This window comes from Dendropsophus ebraccatus, chromosome 15 (genome assembly GCF_027789765.1).
Source record: "Dendropsophus ebraccatus isolate aDenEbr1 chromosome 15, aDenEbr1.pat, whole genome shotgun sequence".
NCBI classification, from domain to species: Eukaryota; Metazoa; Chordata; class Amphibia; order Anura; family Hylidae; genus Dendropsophus; species Dendropsophus ebraccatus.
In genome coordinates this window covers 57,128,078-57,141,542 of record NC_091468.1, presented here as the reverse complement: position 1 = coordinate 57,141,542, position 13,465 = coordinate 57,128,078, and the positions used below count along the sequence as shown (strand labels likewise).

Below are 13,465 nucleotides of genomic sequence, written 5' to 3'. Positions count from 1 at the left end.
CCGTGCTACTTCTTCCTGCAGTCATAGCCACTTCTCTATGGTTTTATCCTAAGTTCATGAAACTGCTAATCCTGGGAATAGGAAGAGGAAGTCTGGAGGTCATGAGACCGACTGGAACATGTATATCACTTAAAAAAAAAAATAATAATGATAGTGCACATAATAAAATACAAGCAACATATCGCACATACAGTCATGGCCGAAAGTGTTGGCACCCCTGAGAACCAAAATTGTGGAAAAATATCAACAATCTCAAGGTTCACCTCCTGAGATCTTGATGTTCCTTTGTCCACTGTAGCTAATCTCCCTGGACTTGCACGGAAGAGAAAAATTGATAAAAAGATTGCAATGTAGGATAGTCCAGATACTGGATAAGCAGCCCCAATCAAGTTCCAAAGAAATTCAAGCTGTCATGCAGGCGCAGGGTGCATCAGTGTCAGCTCCAACTATCCGACGACATTTGAATGAAATGAAACGCTATGGCAGGAGACTCTCTGCTTAAAGGGGTAGTGCACCAAAAAAAAAATTCTTTCAAATCAACTGCTGCCATGAAGTGCCAGAGATTTGTAATTTACTTCTATTAAAAAATCTCAAGCCTTCCAGTACTTATCAGCTGCTGTATGCCCAGCAGGAAGTGGTATTATTTCCAGTCTGGAGAGCAGGAGAGGTTTTCTATGGGGATTTACTCCTTCTCTGGACAGTTCCTGACATGGACAGAGGAGACAACAGAGAGCACTGTGTCAGACAGGAAAAATAACACCACTTCCTGCTGGACACACAGCAGCTGATAAGTACTGGAAGGCTTGAGATTTTTTAATAGAAGTAAATTACAAATCTCTGGCACTTCATGGCAGCAATTGATTTGAAAGAAAAATTTTTTTGGTGCACTACCCCTTTAAAGAATGAACTTGTTTATTTTTGGAGCAGAGAGCAGAGGCGCACAACAAATCCCATTAAAGCATTAGGACGACGGGTAGAATGACAAGCGGAATCCGCTTGTAGATTCCGCCTCTTTCACTCAGTGTGCAAGGGCCTGTACTCTGGAGATCTCCTCTCTGTTTCCTTCAGTCCAGACATGATTCTCAAACTTCTTCCCCAGGCTGTGATACACACAATACCTATTCAGGGACGTGAACCTTGAGAGCTGACAGAAGAACCTTGTAACACTCTTCTTGAGCATCTCCCACCACCAAGATCACCAGCTGCTGATGATAAAAAAGAAAGGGCTTAACCTTTTCTGTATCCAAATCACACTGCTCAAAGAAAATAAAGGGACCACTCAAATAATACATCCTAGATCTGAATAAATGAAATATTCTCATTGAATACAGTGATACCTTGGATTATGAGTATAATTCGTTCTGGTGCTTGCAATCCAAATCACTCTTAAACCGAAGCAGATTTTCCCATATAGAATTATTGAAATGCAGACAAATGGTTCCACACCCCAAAAATAATGTTTTTTTTTTCAAAATTGTGAATAACAGGTAAAACAAACATTTAGAAAGCTAAATGTGTCATATTATAAGTCACTGTACAGAATAGCAATGAGCATGTGGACTATAATGTATAGTAAGTGCATAAGAATGAAAGAACAGAAGCAGTTTGTAGATACTGAATGGAGGTGCAGATCCCCATAATGCAGGAGCGTAGTACAACAGGCTAGAAAAGAGCCTGTCAGAGGTCTGTGTGGTCACATGACAGCAATGAGGAAGGGGGGTGTGCTCAACATGGACCAATCAGGAAGTGAGAATCTCAGAGCTGTGGAGGGGGACAGTGACAAAGAGCAGTGTGTATAGCTGAGTGTGAGTGCAGGCACATTATAGCAGCAGGGTATATAGTTAAGTGAGTGCAGGCACATTATAGCAGCAGGGTATATAGTTGAGTGCGAGTGCAGGCACATTATAGCAGTGTTTATAGCTGAGTGTAATGCTGCGTTTACACAGAACGATTATCGTGCAAATTTGCATGATAACGATTGAATTTGAACGATAATCGTACATGTAAATGTGTAACGATCAAACGACAAGCGAGAAATCGTTCATTTTGATCTTACAATATATTCTTAAATTGTCGTTTGCAAAAAAATCGCAGATCATTCCGTGTAAACAGTCGTTCACCGATTTAACCTATGTGTGAGATAGGCTTACGAGATCGCAAAACAATTTTTCCGTACGATATATCGTTCCGTCTAAACGCTGATCGTTATTAAAAAAAAATCGTTACTTCGAAATCGTACGATCGGGTGAATTATCGCTCCGTGTAAACGCAGCATGAGTGCAAGCCCCAGCCTGGAGTGGATCTGCCATGATTCTGAAGGTGTGGAATACTTCCTGGCTCAGAGTACAGGGCTGTAGACCACACTATGCAGACCATGCCCCTCCCCGACTGTCTCTACCACCCAGTACAGGGAGCTCTTAAACCAAGTTACAATTTTGAAAAACTTTGAGCTTTTAATGCAAAACGCTCTTAATCCAAGTTACTCTTAAACCAAGTTACGACTGTACTTTGTTCTGTGCAAAGTTGAATGTGCTGACAACAAAATCACACAAACATTATCAATGGGAATCACATTTATTACCCAAGTCAAAATGAGGCTGAATATTGTGTGTGGCCTCCACGTGCCTGTATGGCCTCCCTACAAGGCCTGGGCATGCTCCTGATGAGGTGGCAGATGGTCTGAGGGATTTCCTCCCAGACCTGGACTACAGCATCCGCAACGAGACATGATGTCCCAGATACTGAGAGATGTGATCAATGGGAATCAGGTCTGGGGAACAGGCAGCCAGTCCATAGCTTCAATGCCTTCATGTTGTAGGAGCTGCTGACACACTCCAGCCACATGAGGTCTAGCATTGTCCTGCATTAGGAGGAGCCCAGGGCCAACCGCACCAGCATATGGTCTCACAAGGGCTCTGAGGATCTCATCTCGGTACCTAATGGCAGTCAGACTACCTCTGGCAAGCACATAGAGGGCTGTTCGGCCCTCCAAAGAAATGCCACCCCACACCATTACTGACCCACTTCCGAACCTGTCATGCTTAAGGATGTTGCAGGCAGCAGATCGCTCTCCAGGGCGTCTCCAGACTCAGTGTGAACCTGCTTTCATCTGTGAAGAGCACAGGGCGCCAGTGGCGAATCTGCTAATCCTGGTGTTCTCAGGTAAATGCCAGTTGTCCTGCACGGTGTTGGGCTGTGAGCACAACCCCCATTTGTGGGCCTTCATACCATCCTCATGGAGTGGGTTTCTAACAGTTTGTGCAGACACATGGATGGAGGTCATTTTGCAGGACTCTGGCAGTGCTCTTCCTGTTCCTCCTTGCACAAAGGCGGAGGTAGTGGACCTGCTGCTGGGTTGTTGCCCTCCTACGGCCTCCTTCACGTCTCCTGGTAGTGTCTCCAGCCTCTGGACACTACGATGACAGACAAAGCAAACCTTCTTGCCACAGCTCGCATTGATGTGCCATCCTGGATGAGCTGCACTACCTGAGCCACTTGTGTGGGTTGTAGAGTCTGTCTTTTGCTACCACTACCATTGACAGCCCGCTGCGTGTATGTAAGTTGACCCCTGGCGGCCGAAGCGTACATCACCTCCTCTCTGCTTCGGTTTGTTCGTCCCACTCAGCCAATCAGTGCGCTTCCCCACCACAGCCACTGATTGGCTGATCAAGACGTTCTGCCAAGAACCCCTGAAGCAAGCCGGAGGTGATGTATGCTCCGGCCGCCGGGTATCCTCATAGGGATGCACTGACACTGGAACCGCAGCGGATTTCGCTGCAAATCCGTACCGTAAAATCTGCTGCGGATCCCATGTGTGTGAAGGCACCCTTAGGGTCCATTTACACAGGTTATCTGCCAAAGATTTGAAGCCAAAGCCAGGAATGGATTTAACAAGAGGAGAAATCTCAGTCTTTCCTTTATGACCTGATTATCTTTGGCAGATAATTTTTCTGTGTAAATGGACCCTAACTTGGAGTTATATTGTGTTATCCAGCGCTACAAAAACATGGCCACTTTTCCCCCTACTGTTGTCTCCAGTTCAGGTGCGGTTTGCAATTAAGCTCCATTAACTTCAATGGAGCTGAGTTTCAAAACCCCACCCAAACTGGAGACAACAGTAGGGGGAAAGTGGCCATGTTTTTGTAGCGCTGGATAACCCCTTTAAGTGTTCCCTTTATTTTTTTGAGCAGTGTACTTTGTGGCCCATAGATGTTAATGAACCGGAGCTCCTGCCCCTTCATGCTGATATCTAAGATCAGGTACCTCCCAATATCTAGCTCGATACCCCGTCTGCATTCTACAGGAGCGGTAAAAAGGACAACGACTGACCAAGGTCACCACACATGTGGCACCTAATCTGCCCACAGGATGCGGCTGAAGTACCGACACCCCTCCTTACATAGAACACACACCTGTTTAGTGGTGTTTGAGGTCACCACACCTGTGGCACGCCAGGCTACCCCTGGTAAAAGGTCTGCATCCAAGGAAGGCAGCTAGTATGTGGGCAACCATATTCCCTGTAAGCCATAGGGTACTATTACATGGGCCGATGAAGGCCCGATAATAAATGTAAACGAGCGCCGATCTGCTAGATCGGTGCTCGTTTACTGGGCCTATTACACGGCCCGATAATCGTTTAACAAGGGCTGCAGGGACATCGTTACGGATGTCCTTGCAGCCCTTGTTTAAACGTTATACATTACTTGTCCAGTTGGCAGGGCTCCTTTTCCTCTGTGCTTCTTCCCGGGTCCGAGTGCTTCAGCTTTAGAGCGGCCTGTCTCAGCTGAGAGGCTGCTCAGCCAATCACTGGCCGCGGCAAGAGAAGCACAGAGGAAGAGGAGCCCTGCAGCCTGGATAGGTAATGTATATCGTCACTCAGCGGCCACGCACCGCTATTACACGTAACAATGCGCGGTCGGCGCCTGAATCGGGCAGTTTATGGTTCCGTGTAATAGTACCCATAGTGTGACAGAAAACGTCCAGGCCCTAGACCAGATACCAGATATACAGGGTACAAGGCAAGGGGATGTATATACAGGTCAGGAGGATGTATATATAGTAGTATGTATACAGGGGACAGTTGGAGGTATATAGAGTATACAGAGGGATGTATACACAGTATACAAGGAACAGGGGGTTTATATAAAGTATACAGGATAAGGGGATGTATTACCAGAGTACAGGGGGTATATACAGTATACAGGGTGAGGTATCTACAGTGTATAGGTATATATAGAGAGAGAGAGAGAGAGAGAGAGAGAGAGTGAGTACACAGTGTACAGGGGTTGTATATGGAGTGTACAAGGGGCAGGGGGTGTAGACAGGGGTAAATCACACCGTAGATGGAGGGTCACAGGTAAATTCCAGCAATGTTTTGGAATGTGGAATTTACCTGCGGTGTGATTTATGGCCGTACACTGGATGGGACTGGGGGACGTTCTATGTCAGTCACATGAGGCGTGGGGGTGTCAGGTGCTGGCTCTCTCTAGCTTGCAGGGGATGTGTATAGAGTATACAGGGGACAGGGGATGTGTATAGAGCATACAGGGGACATAGAGTATACAGGGGATGTGTATAGTGTATACAGGAGTCAGGAGATATTGAGAGAATATACAGGGGATGTGTATAGAGTATACAGGAGTCAGGAGATACAGAGAGAGTATACAGGGGACAGGGAATGTGTATAGAGTATACAGGGGATGTGTATAGAGTATACAGGAGACATAGAGTATACAGGGGATGTGTATAGAGTATACAGGAGACATAGAGTATACAGGGCACAGGAGATACAGAGAGAGTATACAGGGGACATAGAGTATACAGGGCACAGGAGATGCAGAGAGAGTATACAGGGGACATAGAGTATACAGGGGATGTGTATAGAGTATACAGGAGTCAGGAGATACAGAGAGAGTATACAGGGGACATAGAGTATACAGGGGATGTGTATAGAGTATACAGAAGTCAGGAGATACAGAGAGAGTATACAGGGGACATAGAGTATACAGGAGTCAGGAGATACAGAGAGAGTATACAGGGGACATAGAGTATACAGGGGATGTGTATAGAGTATACAGGAGTCAGGAGATATTGAGAGAATATACATTGGATGTGTATAGAGTATACAGGAGTCAGGAGATACAGAGAGAGTATACAGGGGACAGGGAATGTGTATAGAGTATACAGGGGATGTGTATAGAGTATACAGGAGACATAGAGTATACAGGGGATGTGTATAGAGTATACAGGAGTCAGGAGATAGAGAGAGAGTATACAGGGGGATATATAGTGAGGGTATACAGGGGGATGTAGACAGTGTACAGGGGACAGGGAGGATGAATATAGAGTATACAGAGAGATATAGAGAGAGCTATGACGTATACATTGGACAGGGGGATGTATACAGAGTAAACATGGGACAGGGGACTGTATATACAATATACAGGGTGATGTATATAGTCAGTCACCTGTCCCATGTTTACTCTGTATACATCCCCCTGTCCAATGTATCTCTGCATACATCACCCTGTATACAGTATATACAGAGGATACAGCGGGATGTGTATACAGATGACACCCAGATTCTTGTCCTTCCTCCCGTGGCCGCGGTGCCTCCTCCCCGCCTCCAGGTGTCGCTATGCCGCGGGGCGGGGCTCGGAGGAGGCGGCACATCGCACATCGTTTGTAGCCGGAGCTGAGTTCTTCACCCGGTACCGGAGAGATGCGGAGCGCAGCCCGGAGCCGGTGAGTGTGAATGTACACGGCATTAGCAGCGCGCGAGGCAAGTGTGACGTCATCCCAGGAAGGGAGCGGAGAACCGCAATGCTCACAATCCAATAATAGCGCATCACAGGAGACATCACTATACAGAGCCCCCCCTATAGTGTGCTCCCTCCTCTGTGTACCCCCTATAGTGTACTCCCTCCTGTGTACCCCCTATAGTGTGCTGCCTCCTCTGTGTACCCCCTATAGTGTACTCCCCTATAGTGTACTCCCTCCTCTGTGTACCCCCCTATAGTGTACTCCCTCCTCTGTGTACCCCCTATAGTGTACTCCCCTATAGTGTACTCCCTCCTCTGTGTACCCCCTATAGTGTTCTCCCTCCTCTGTGTACCCCCTCCTCTGTGTACCCCCTATAGTGTGCTGCCTCCTCTGTGTACCCCCTATAGTGTGCTCCCTCCTCTGTGTACCCCCTATAGTGTGCTCCCTCCTCTGTGTACCCCCCTGTAGTGTACTCCCTCCTCTGTGTACCCCCTATAGTGTGCTGCCTCCTCTGTGTACCCCCTATATTGTGCTCCCTCCTCTGTGTACCCCCTGTAGTGTGCTCCCTCCTCTGTGTACCCCCTATAGTGTTCTCCCTCCTCTGTGTACCCCCTATAGTGTGCTCCCTCCTCTGTGTACCCCCTATAGGGTGCTCCCTCCTCTGTGTACCCCCTATAGGGTGCTCCCTCCTCTGTGTACCCCTTGTAGTGTGCTCCCTCCTCTGTGTACCCCTTGTAGTGTGCTCCCTCCTCTGTGTACCCCTTATAATGTGCTCCCTCCTCTGTGTACCCCCCTGTAGTGTACTCCCTCCTCTGTGTACCCCCCTATAGTGTGCTTCTTCCTCTGTGTACCCCCCTATAGGGTGCTCCCTCCTCTGTGTACCCCCTGTAGTGTGCTCCCTCCTCTCTGTACCCCCTATAGTGTGCTCCCTCCTCTGTGTACCCCTCTGTAGTGTACTCCCTCCTCTGTGTACCCCCTATAGTGTCCCATCCTCTGTGTATCCCCCTATAGTGTCCCATCCTCTGTGTATCCCCCTATAGTGTCCTCTCCTCTGTGTATCCCCCTATAGTGTCCCATCCTCTGTGTATCCCCCTATAGTGTCCTCTCCTCTGTGTATCCCCCTATAGTGTCCCATCCTCTGTGTATCCCCCTATAGTGTCCCATCCTCTGTGTATCCCCCTATAGTGTCCCCTCCTCTGTGTATCCCCCTATAGTGTCCCCTCCTCTGTGTATCCCCTTATAGTGTCCTCTCCTCTGTGTATCTCCCTAAAGTGTCCTCTCCTTTGTCTACCCTGCTTACAATGTGTCACCTCTTCTTTGTCCTCCTATAGTATGTCCTGTATTGTATCTGCCCATAGTGTGTCTCCCTGTAGTACAGGGGGTGCAGAAGTTTTTGGGGTGTGCGGTGGTGTGACATAGGACACATCTGTCAGTGGTGACTGAGCTGTGAGGATCAGTTTTCCTCTTGCCCCTCCTCTGCCAGGAATGATTTTGGGGAGGGGGGACGTGGCTCAATCCCTCTTTTCTTCCTTCTCTCCTCCGGAGCACAGACATGTTCCCTGCACACAGACCGGCCATTGTGACCTGTGCACGCCCCAGCAAGGGTTAAACCAACATTCCCTGGGCCCACTGTACAGGAGGAGTGTAACCCCAGACGTATTACTGACCTGCAGTATATCCCCATCATCCTCACTGTGTGCTGAGAATGAGAAGTGATACTGTGCATTATCTGTACATACAGATGGGGTGATAAACCGGGTGAACTCTGCTGGGGGAGGTGGTGGTGGGGGGGGGGGGAATGATCTGTAATTGCCCCACCTCATGTACCTACAGTACTACCGCCACTGCTTGTGTTTGCTCTGTCAGGTGTGAAAGGGATGTCTGACATTGTAAGTGACATACAGAATAGGGATAAGAGTAGGAATGATGACACTAATACAATGGATAGAAATAAAAATAAAAAAAATGCTCAAGTCGGGGAAATATGAATTAAATTTCATCACTGAATTTAATTGCGGTACCAGAGAAATCAGAAATATTCTACAAAGGCATTGGCCATTAATACAAAACGACCCTGTACTATAAACAGTTGTACCACCTAACAACCGCAAACCTAAGAACTTTTGTAGTTACTTGGTCCGAGCCGTCTTCGTAGTAATAGGTCCTGCGTCTGAGACTGGTACTGTGGGGGGCACTTCCCGCTGCGGGGTATCTCGATGCATGTGCTGTGGGGGGCACTTCCCGCTGCGGGGTATCTCGATGCATGTGCTGTGGGGGGCACTTCCCGCTGCGGGGTATCTCGATGCATGTGCTGTGGGGGGCACTTTCCGCTGCGGGGTATCTCGATGCATGTGCTGTGGGGGGCACTTTCCGCTGCGGGGTATCTCGATGCATGTGCTGTGGGGGGCACTTCCCGCTGTGGGGTATCCTGGTCCATGTGCTGTGGGGGGCACTTCCCGCTGTGGGGTATCCTGGGGCATTTCCCGCTGTGGGATGGAATGAACAAAAATCGTGCTAATATTTAAAATGGTTTTGTTAAGCACGGCCTCTCCCGCTATTATCTGCTTAAACATCATAGCGACCCGTCTAGTTTAGTCCTCACAGTGATTGAACAGATTCCAATAAATGCCCAGAACAGATATAGGTCCCTGATCAACAGGGAGACCTACTGGCTATGTGTTCATGTATATGTGTATGTCCGTATATATGTGTATACTTATGGGTTAATATCTGGTGGTCTGGTGATTTATTATGTTTTGTATATACTCTGTATCCTCCTACTTGTTGGATTTAAATATGGCTACTTCTCATTGCATTACCAAGCATCTAATGGAGACCGGTCCGGTCTAGAAACGCATAATGCTGAGCCTTTTATATATGTTTTTATTATTTTAATAAAGTAGTTTTTTATACTTCATCTGTTGGGAGTAGCTGCGCCTGTTAAAGGGGTAGTGCGGCGCTAAAAAATTATTCACAGAATAACACACATTACAAAGTTATACAACTTTGTAATGTATGTGAATGGCCCCCTTCCCCGTGTCCCACCACCCCCGCCCGTGTACCCGGAAGTGTTGGTGCATTATACATTACCTGATCCGTGTCGCGCATGTCCGCCATCTTGTGCCAAACGTCATCTTCGGCCGGCCGAATCGCTGCTGCCGCCGTCCTCCCTCCGCCGCGTCATAACTGTGCGTCATCAGCCGCTCAGCTGCGATTGGCTGAGCATAACTGGGCTCAGCCAATCGCGGCTGAGCACAGTTATGACGTGGTGGAGGGAGGACGGCGGCAGCAATTCGGCCGGCCGAAGATGACGTTTGGCACAAGATGGAGGACATGCGCGACACGGATCAGGTAATGTATAATGCACCAACACTTCCGGGTACACGGGCGGGGGTGGTGGGACACGAGAAGGGGGCGATTCACAGACATAACATACATTACAAAGTTGTGTAACTTTGTAATGTGTGTTATTCTGTGAATAATTTTTTAGCGCCGCACTACCCCTTTAAGCCTGCTGGAATTGGGAGAGGAGGACTGCATACAGTCACAATGGCCTTCTTACATTGCCTTATGATGGAGAATTTAATTTCAGATAAAGTAAAACATCTGTAAGAAAGTGTTCATTCAGTGATGTCATACTGGGGGCGGGGCTGTGACTACCTCTCAGACATGATATACAGGCTGGTTGTCAGCAGGAATAGATGAATAGCTGTTCCTGAAGTATAAGATGTGTGGAGCTTACGTCTGATCACATTTCTTTACATTACTACTATAGATAATATTGATAATCTATAGATAATAGATTGATATCTGTGTACTGGATGCGTGGATCCTGTGATGTATATAATGCTATCGTCTGTTGTTCGTGGGGCGCGCTCTTTGTTCTCAGATAAAATTTCAGCCCTGGACGGCAGATAAAGTTTTATCAAACTCCAACTGCAGAAACGGCTTAAAGAGTCATTTATAAGTATGTGCCCCCTACCTTTGTGGCCCCTGTCCCCTTTAAGGCCCCATTATACAAAGCGATTATCTAATACGGTCTTTACAGCCATGATCCGGGCCTGTGAGCTTATTGGGCTGTGTCTCATATGCTTCACTCCATCTTCCGGGAAGTGACAGGGACTTACTGACCACCCTCCAAGCACTGCTGTCAGGACTGAGGTGCTGTTGCTGCCTCAGGTTCACAGCATCGGTGGCGAATGTCTTGTATCTGTCTCAGGAGCTGAGATTATACGGGTTCTATAACCTTCTGTTATCTTCCCAAGGTCTCTGCTCCTCCTGGTTATCCTCCTGGGGGTCTCAGCTGAAGAGCCGCCCCCCGCAGCCCCTGCCCAGGACACATGGACAGAGTTCTGGCTGGTGCGGTTTATCGTAAATATTGCTGGTTACGGGACCGTTCTGATACCGGGCTTCCTGCTCATACACTACTTCAAACGCCGCAACTACCTGGAGACAGGTAAGTGTATGCGTGTCCTATGTGTACCGCCACATTCATACTATGTACCATATATATGGTGCCTGATGACCTGTCCTGTATCCCCAATACGGGCGGTGTTACATGTAAGTGCTATTATTCTCAGATTCGCCTTTCTTACATTAGTAGACCTCTCAGATGTTGTGGTTATCATCTCCTCTTGTCGTTTTGCAGGTCGGGGGCTCTGTTTCCCGGTGGTAAAGTCGTGTGTATTTGGACATGAGTCAAAGTCGCTGTCAGCCGAAGAACAATCATCCACTGCCCGGGTAGATGGGGACCCCTCCACCACACAGCAAGCCTTCAAGCTGCTCTTCTGTGCGGCCGGCCTCCAGGTAGATGAGTGGTCCGTGTAGATCATCCATATATACATATAAGCAGTCACTAAGGAAACTGGCTGCAGAGCTGAATGGCTGCTGCGTTACTGATGTCTCAGGGGAAATTTGAGGGGCACAGGTTATGAGGCTGGTCCATGTACAACCAGTTTCCAATTAGCCTTGTGTCTCTCACTGTATCGGGGGGTTTGAGGGCCACATCTGGTGTTGGAGTGGTCCATCTCCTGGAGATACCGTTGGGCAGCTGCAGGCTGTTCTTCCCAATTTCCTCCATGCACGTACATCCCAGCATGTCTGAGTTTGTGTCCCATGTGGGCTCCACATACCAGTGTCCTATCCTGCTGGATTGGAAAAGACTGGACTTAGTGAAACCCAGCATGTCCCATCCTTCTTTTCTCTGACATCATCGGGGAGAGGATTGGATACCCGCATACACATAGTTGTTGGAATCATATCATGTGTATGGGCACCCTGAGTATGACCAAGGGCCAATCCCACTAATACCTGTATCCTATCCATTGATCTGTCAGCCCGGTGGAGTCTGTAGGGTTAGATAAGCACTGATCAGTGACTGGCTTTACATGGCACCATAATCCCTCTCTTTATAAGCGCGTCCTTTATGTGTGGACCTAGGCATTGCTCTTCTGTCTCTCCCTTATAATCCCACTGCCATGTTTTCTCCACAGATGTCTTACCTGACATGGGGTGTGTTACAGGAGCGTGTGATGACCCGGACGTACTCATCTAGCGAGCCTGGGGGCCCAGGGGAGAAGTTCAGAGACTCTCAGTTCTTGGTGTTCATGAACCGTATTCTGGCTCTCACTGTGGCTGGTATTTACTGTGGCCTCACCAAGCAGCCACGGCATGGGGCACCCATGTACAAATATTCCTTTGCCTCTCTCTCCAACATCCTGAGCAGCTGGTGTCAGTACGAGGCACTCAAGTTCATCAGTTTTCCCACACAAGTTTTGGCCAAAGCTTCCAAAGTCATTCCTGTCATGCTAATGGGAAAACTGGTGTCCCACAAGAGCTACGAGTACTGGGAGTACTTCACTGCTGTCCTGATATCCGTAGGGGTCAGCATGTTCTTACTATCCAATGGGGAAGGCCATAGGGCATCTGGGGTCACCACCTTCTCTGGAGTTATCATCTTGGCAGGATACATCATCTTCGACAGCTTCACCTCCAACTGGCAAGACTCTCTCTTCAAGTACAAGATGTCGTCTGTGCAGATGATGTTCGGGGTGAACCTCTTCTCCTGCCTCTTCACAGTCTTCTCTCTGTTGGAACAGGGGGCTCTGCAGGACGCCATCCACTTCATGTCCCGACACCCGGACTTTGCATTCCACGCAGCTCTCTTGTCCGTGTGCTCTGCCTTTGGCCAGCTCTTCATATTTTACACCATTAACAAGTTTGGGGCAGCTATCTTTACCATTATTATGACTTTGCGCCAGGCATTGGCCATCCTTTTGTCTTGTTTGCTCTATGGGCACCCGGTCACCCCGGTGGGAGCCGTGGGGGTAGCTGTGGTGTTTCTTGCCTTATTCCTTCGGGTCTATGCCAGGGGCAGGATGAAGAAGAAGGGAAAGAAGATTGTAGACACCCCGGTGATTCAGAAAGTTTGATTAGGGCGACTTGGTCGGTACAGTTGTTGACCCATAAAATGGGGACTAGTCTCTGAGACTGGTGGATGGCTGATCGCTCGGCTTTTGGATTTTATCTCTGTCTTACCCCTCCGGAGATATGAGGCGCTTTGGATTTAGCTGCTGTCCAGTCTCCTGTTAGGATAGAAGCGGAGGACAGCGGGCGTTCAGGAGGATATTTGTGGTTTCTTCTTTTATTTGTATTCAGGACTGGAACGTTCTCATTATTATTATTATTAAACAGTACATTTACA

At 48.1% G+C, this 13,465-nt stretch overlaps 1 protein-coding gene across 1 annotated transcript; it reads left to right on the top strand.

Moving 5' to 3' along the window:
• Window positions 1-6,640: 6,640 nt before the first annotated feature.
• On the top strand, window positions 6,641-13,465 carry SLC35B2 (solute carrier family 35 member B2). The gene is made up of 4 exons (XM_069954382.1): window positions 6,641-6,744; window positions 11,028-11,218; window positions 11,411-11,568; window positions 12,255-13,465. Exons 1-4 carry the CDS (start codon window positions 6,722-6,724, stop codon window positions 13,191-13,193), a joined length of 1,311 nt encoding a protein of 436 aa, XP_069810483.1. The 5' UTR covers window positions 6,641-6,721; the 3' UTR covers window positions 13,194-13,465.

Bases quoted from the DNA above. Each gene is read 5' to 3' on its own strand.
- SLC35B2 (XM_069954382.1), top strand. From the start codon at position 6,722: ATGCGGAGCGCAGCCCGGAGCCG. The intron at 11,219-11,410 runs GTAAGTGTATGC...GTCGTTTTGCAG, and splicing joins CCGCAACTACCTGGAGACAG to GTCGGGGGCTCTGTTTCCCG. The intron at 11,569-12,254 runs GTAGATGAGTGG...TTTTCTCCACAG, and splicing joins TCTGTGCGGCCGGCCTCCAG to ATGTCTTACCTGACATGGGG.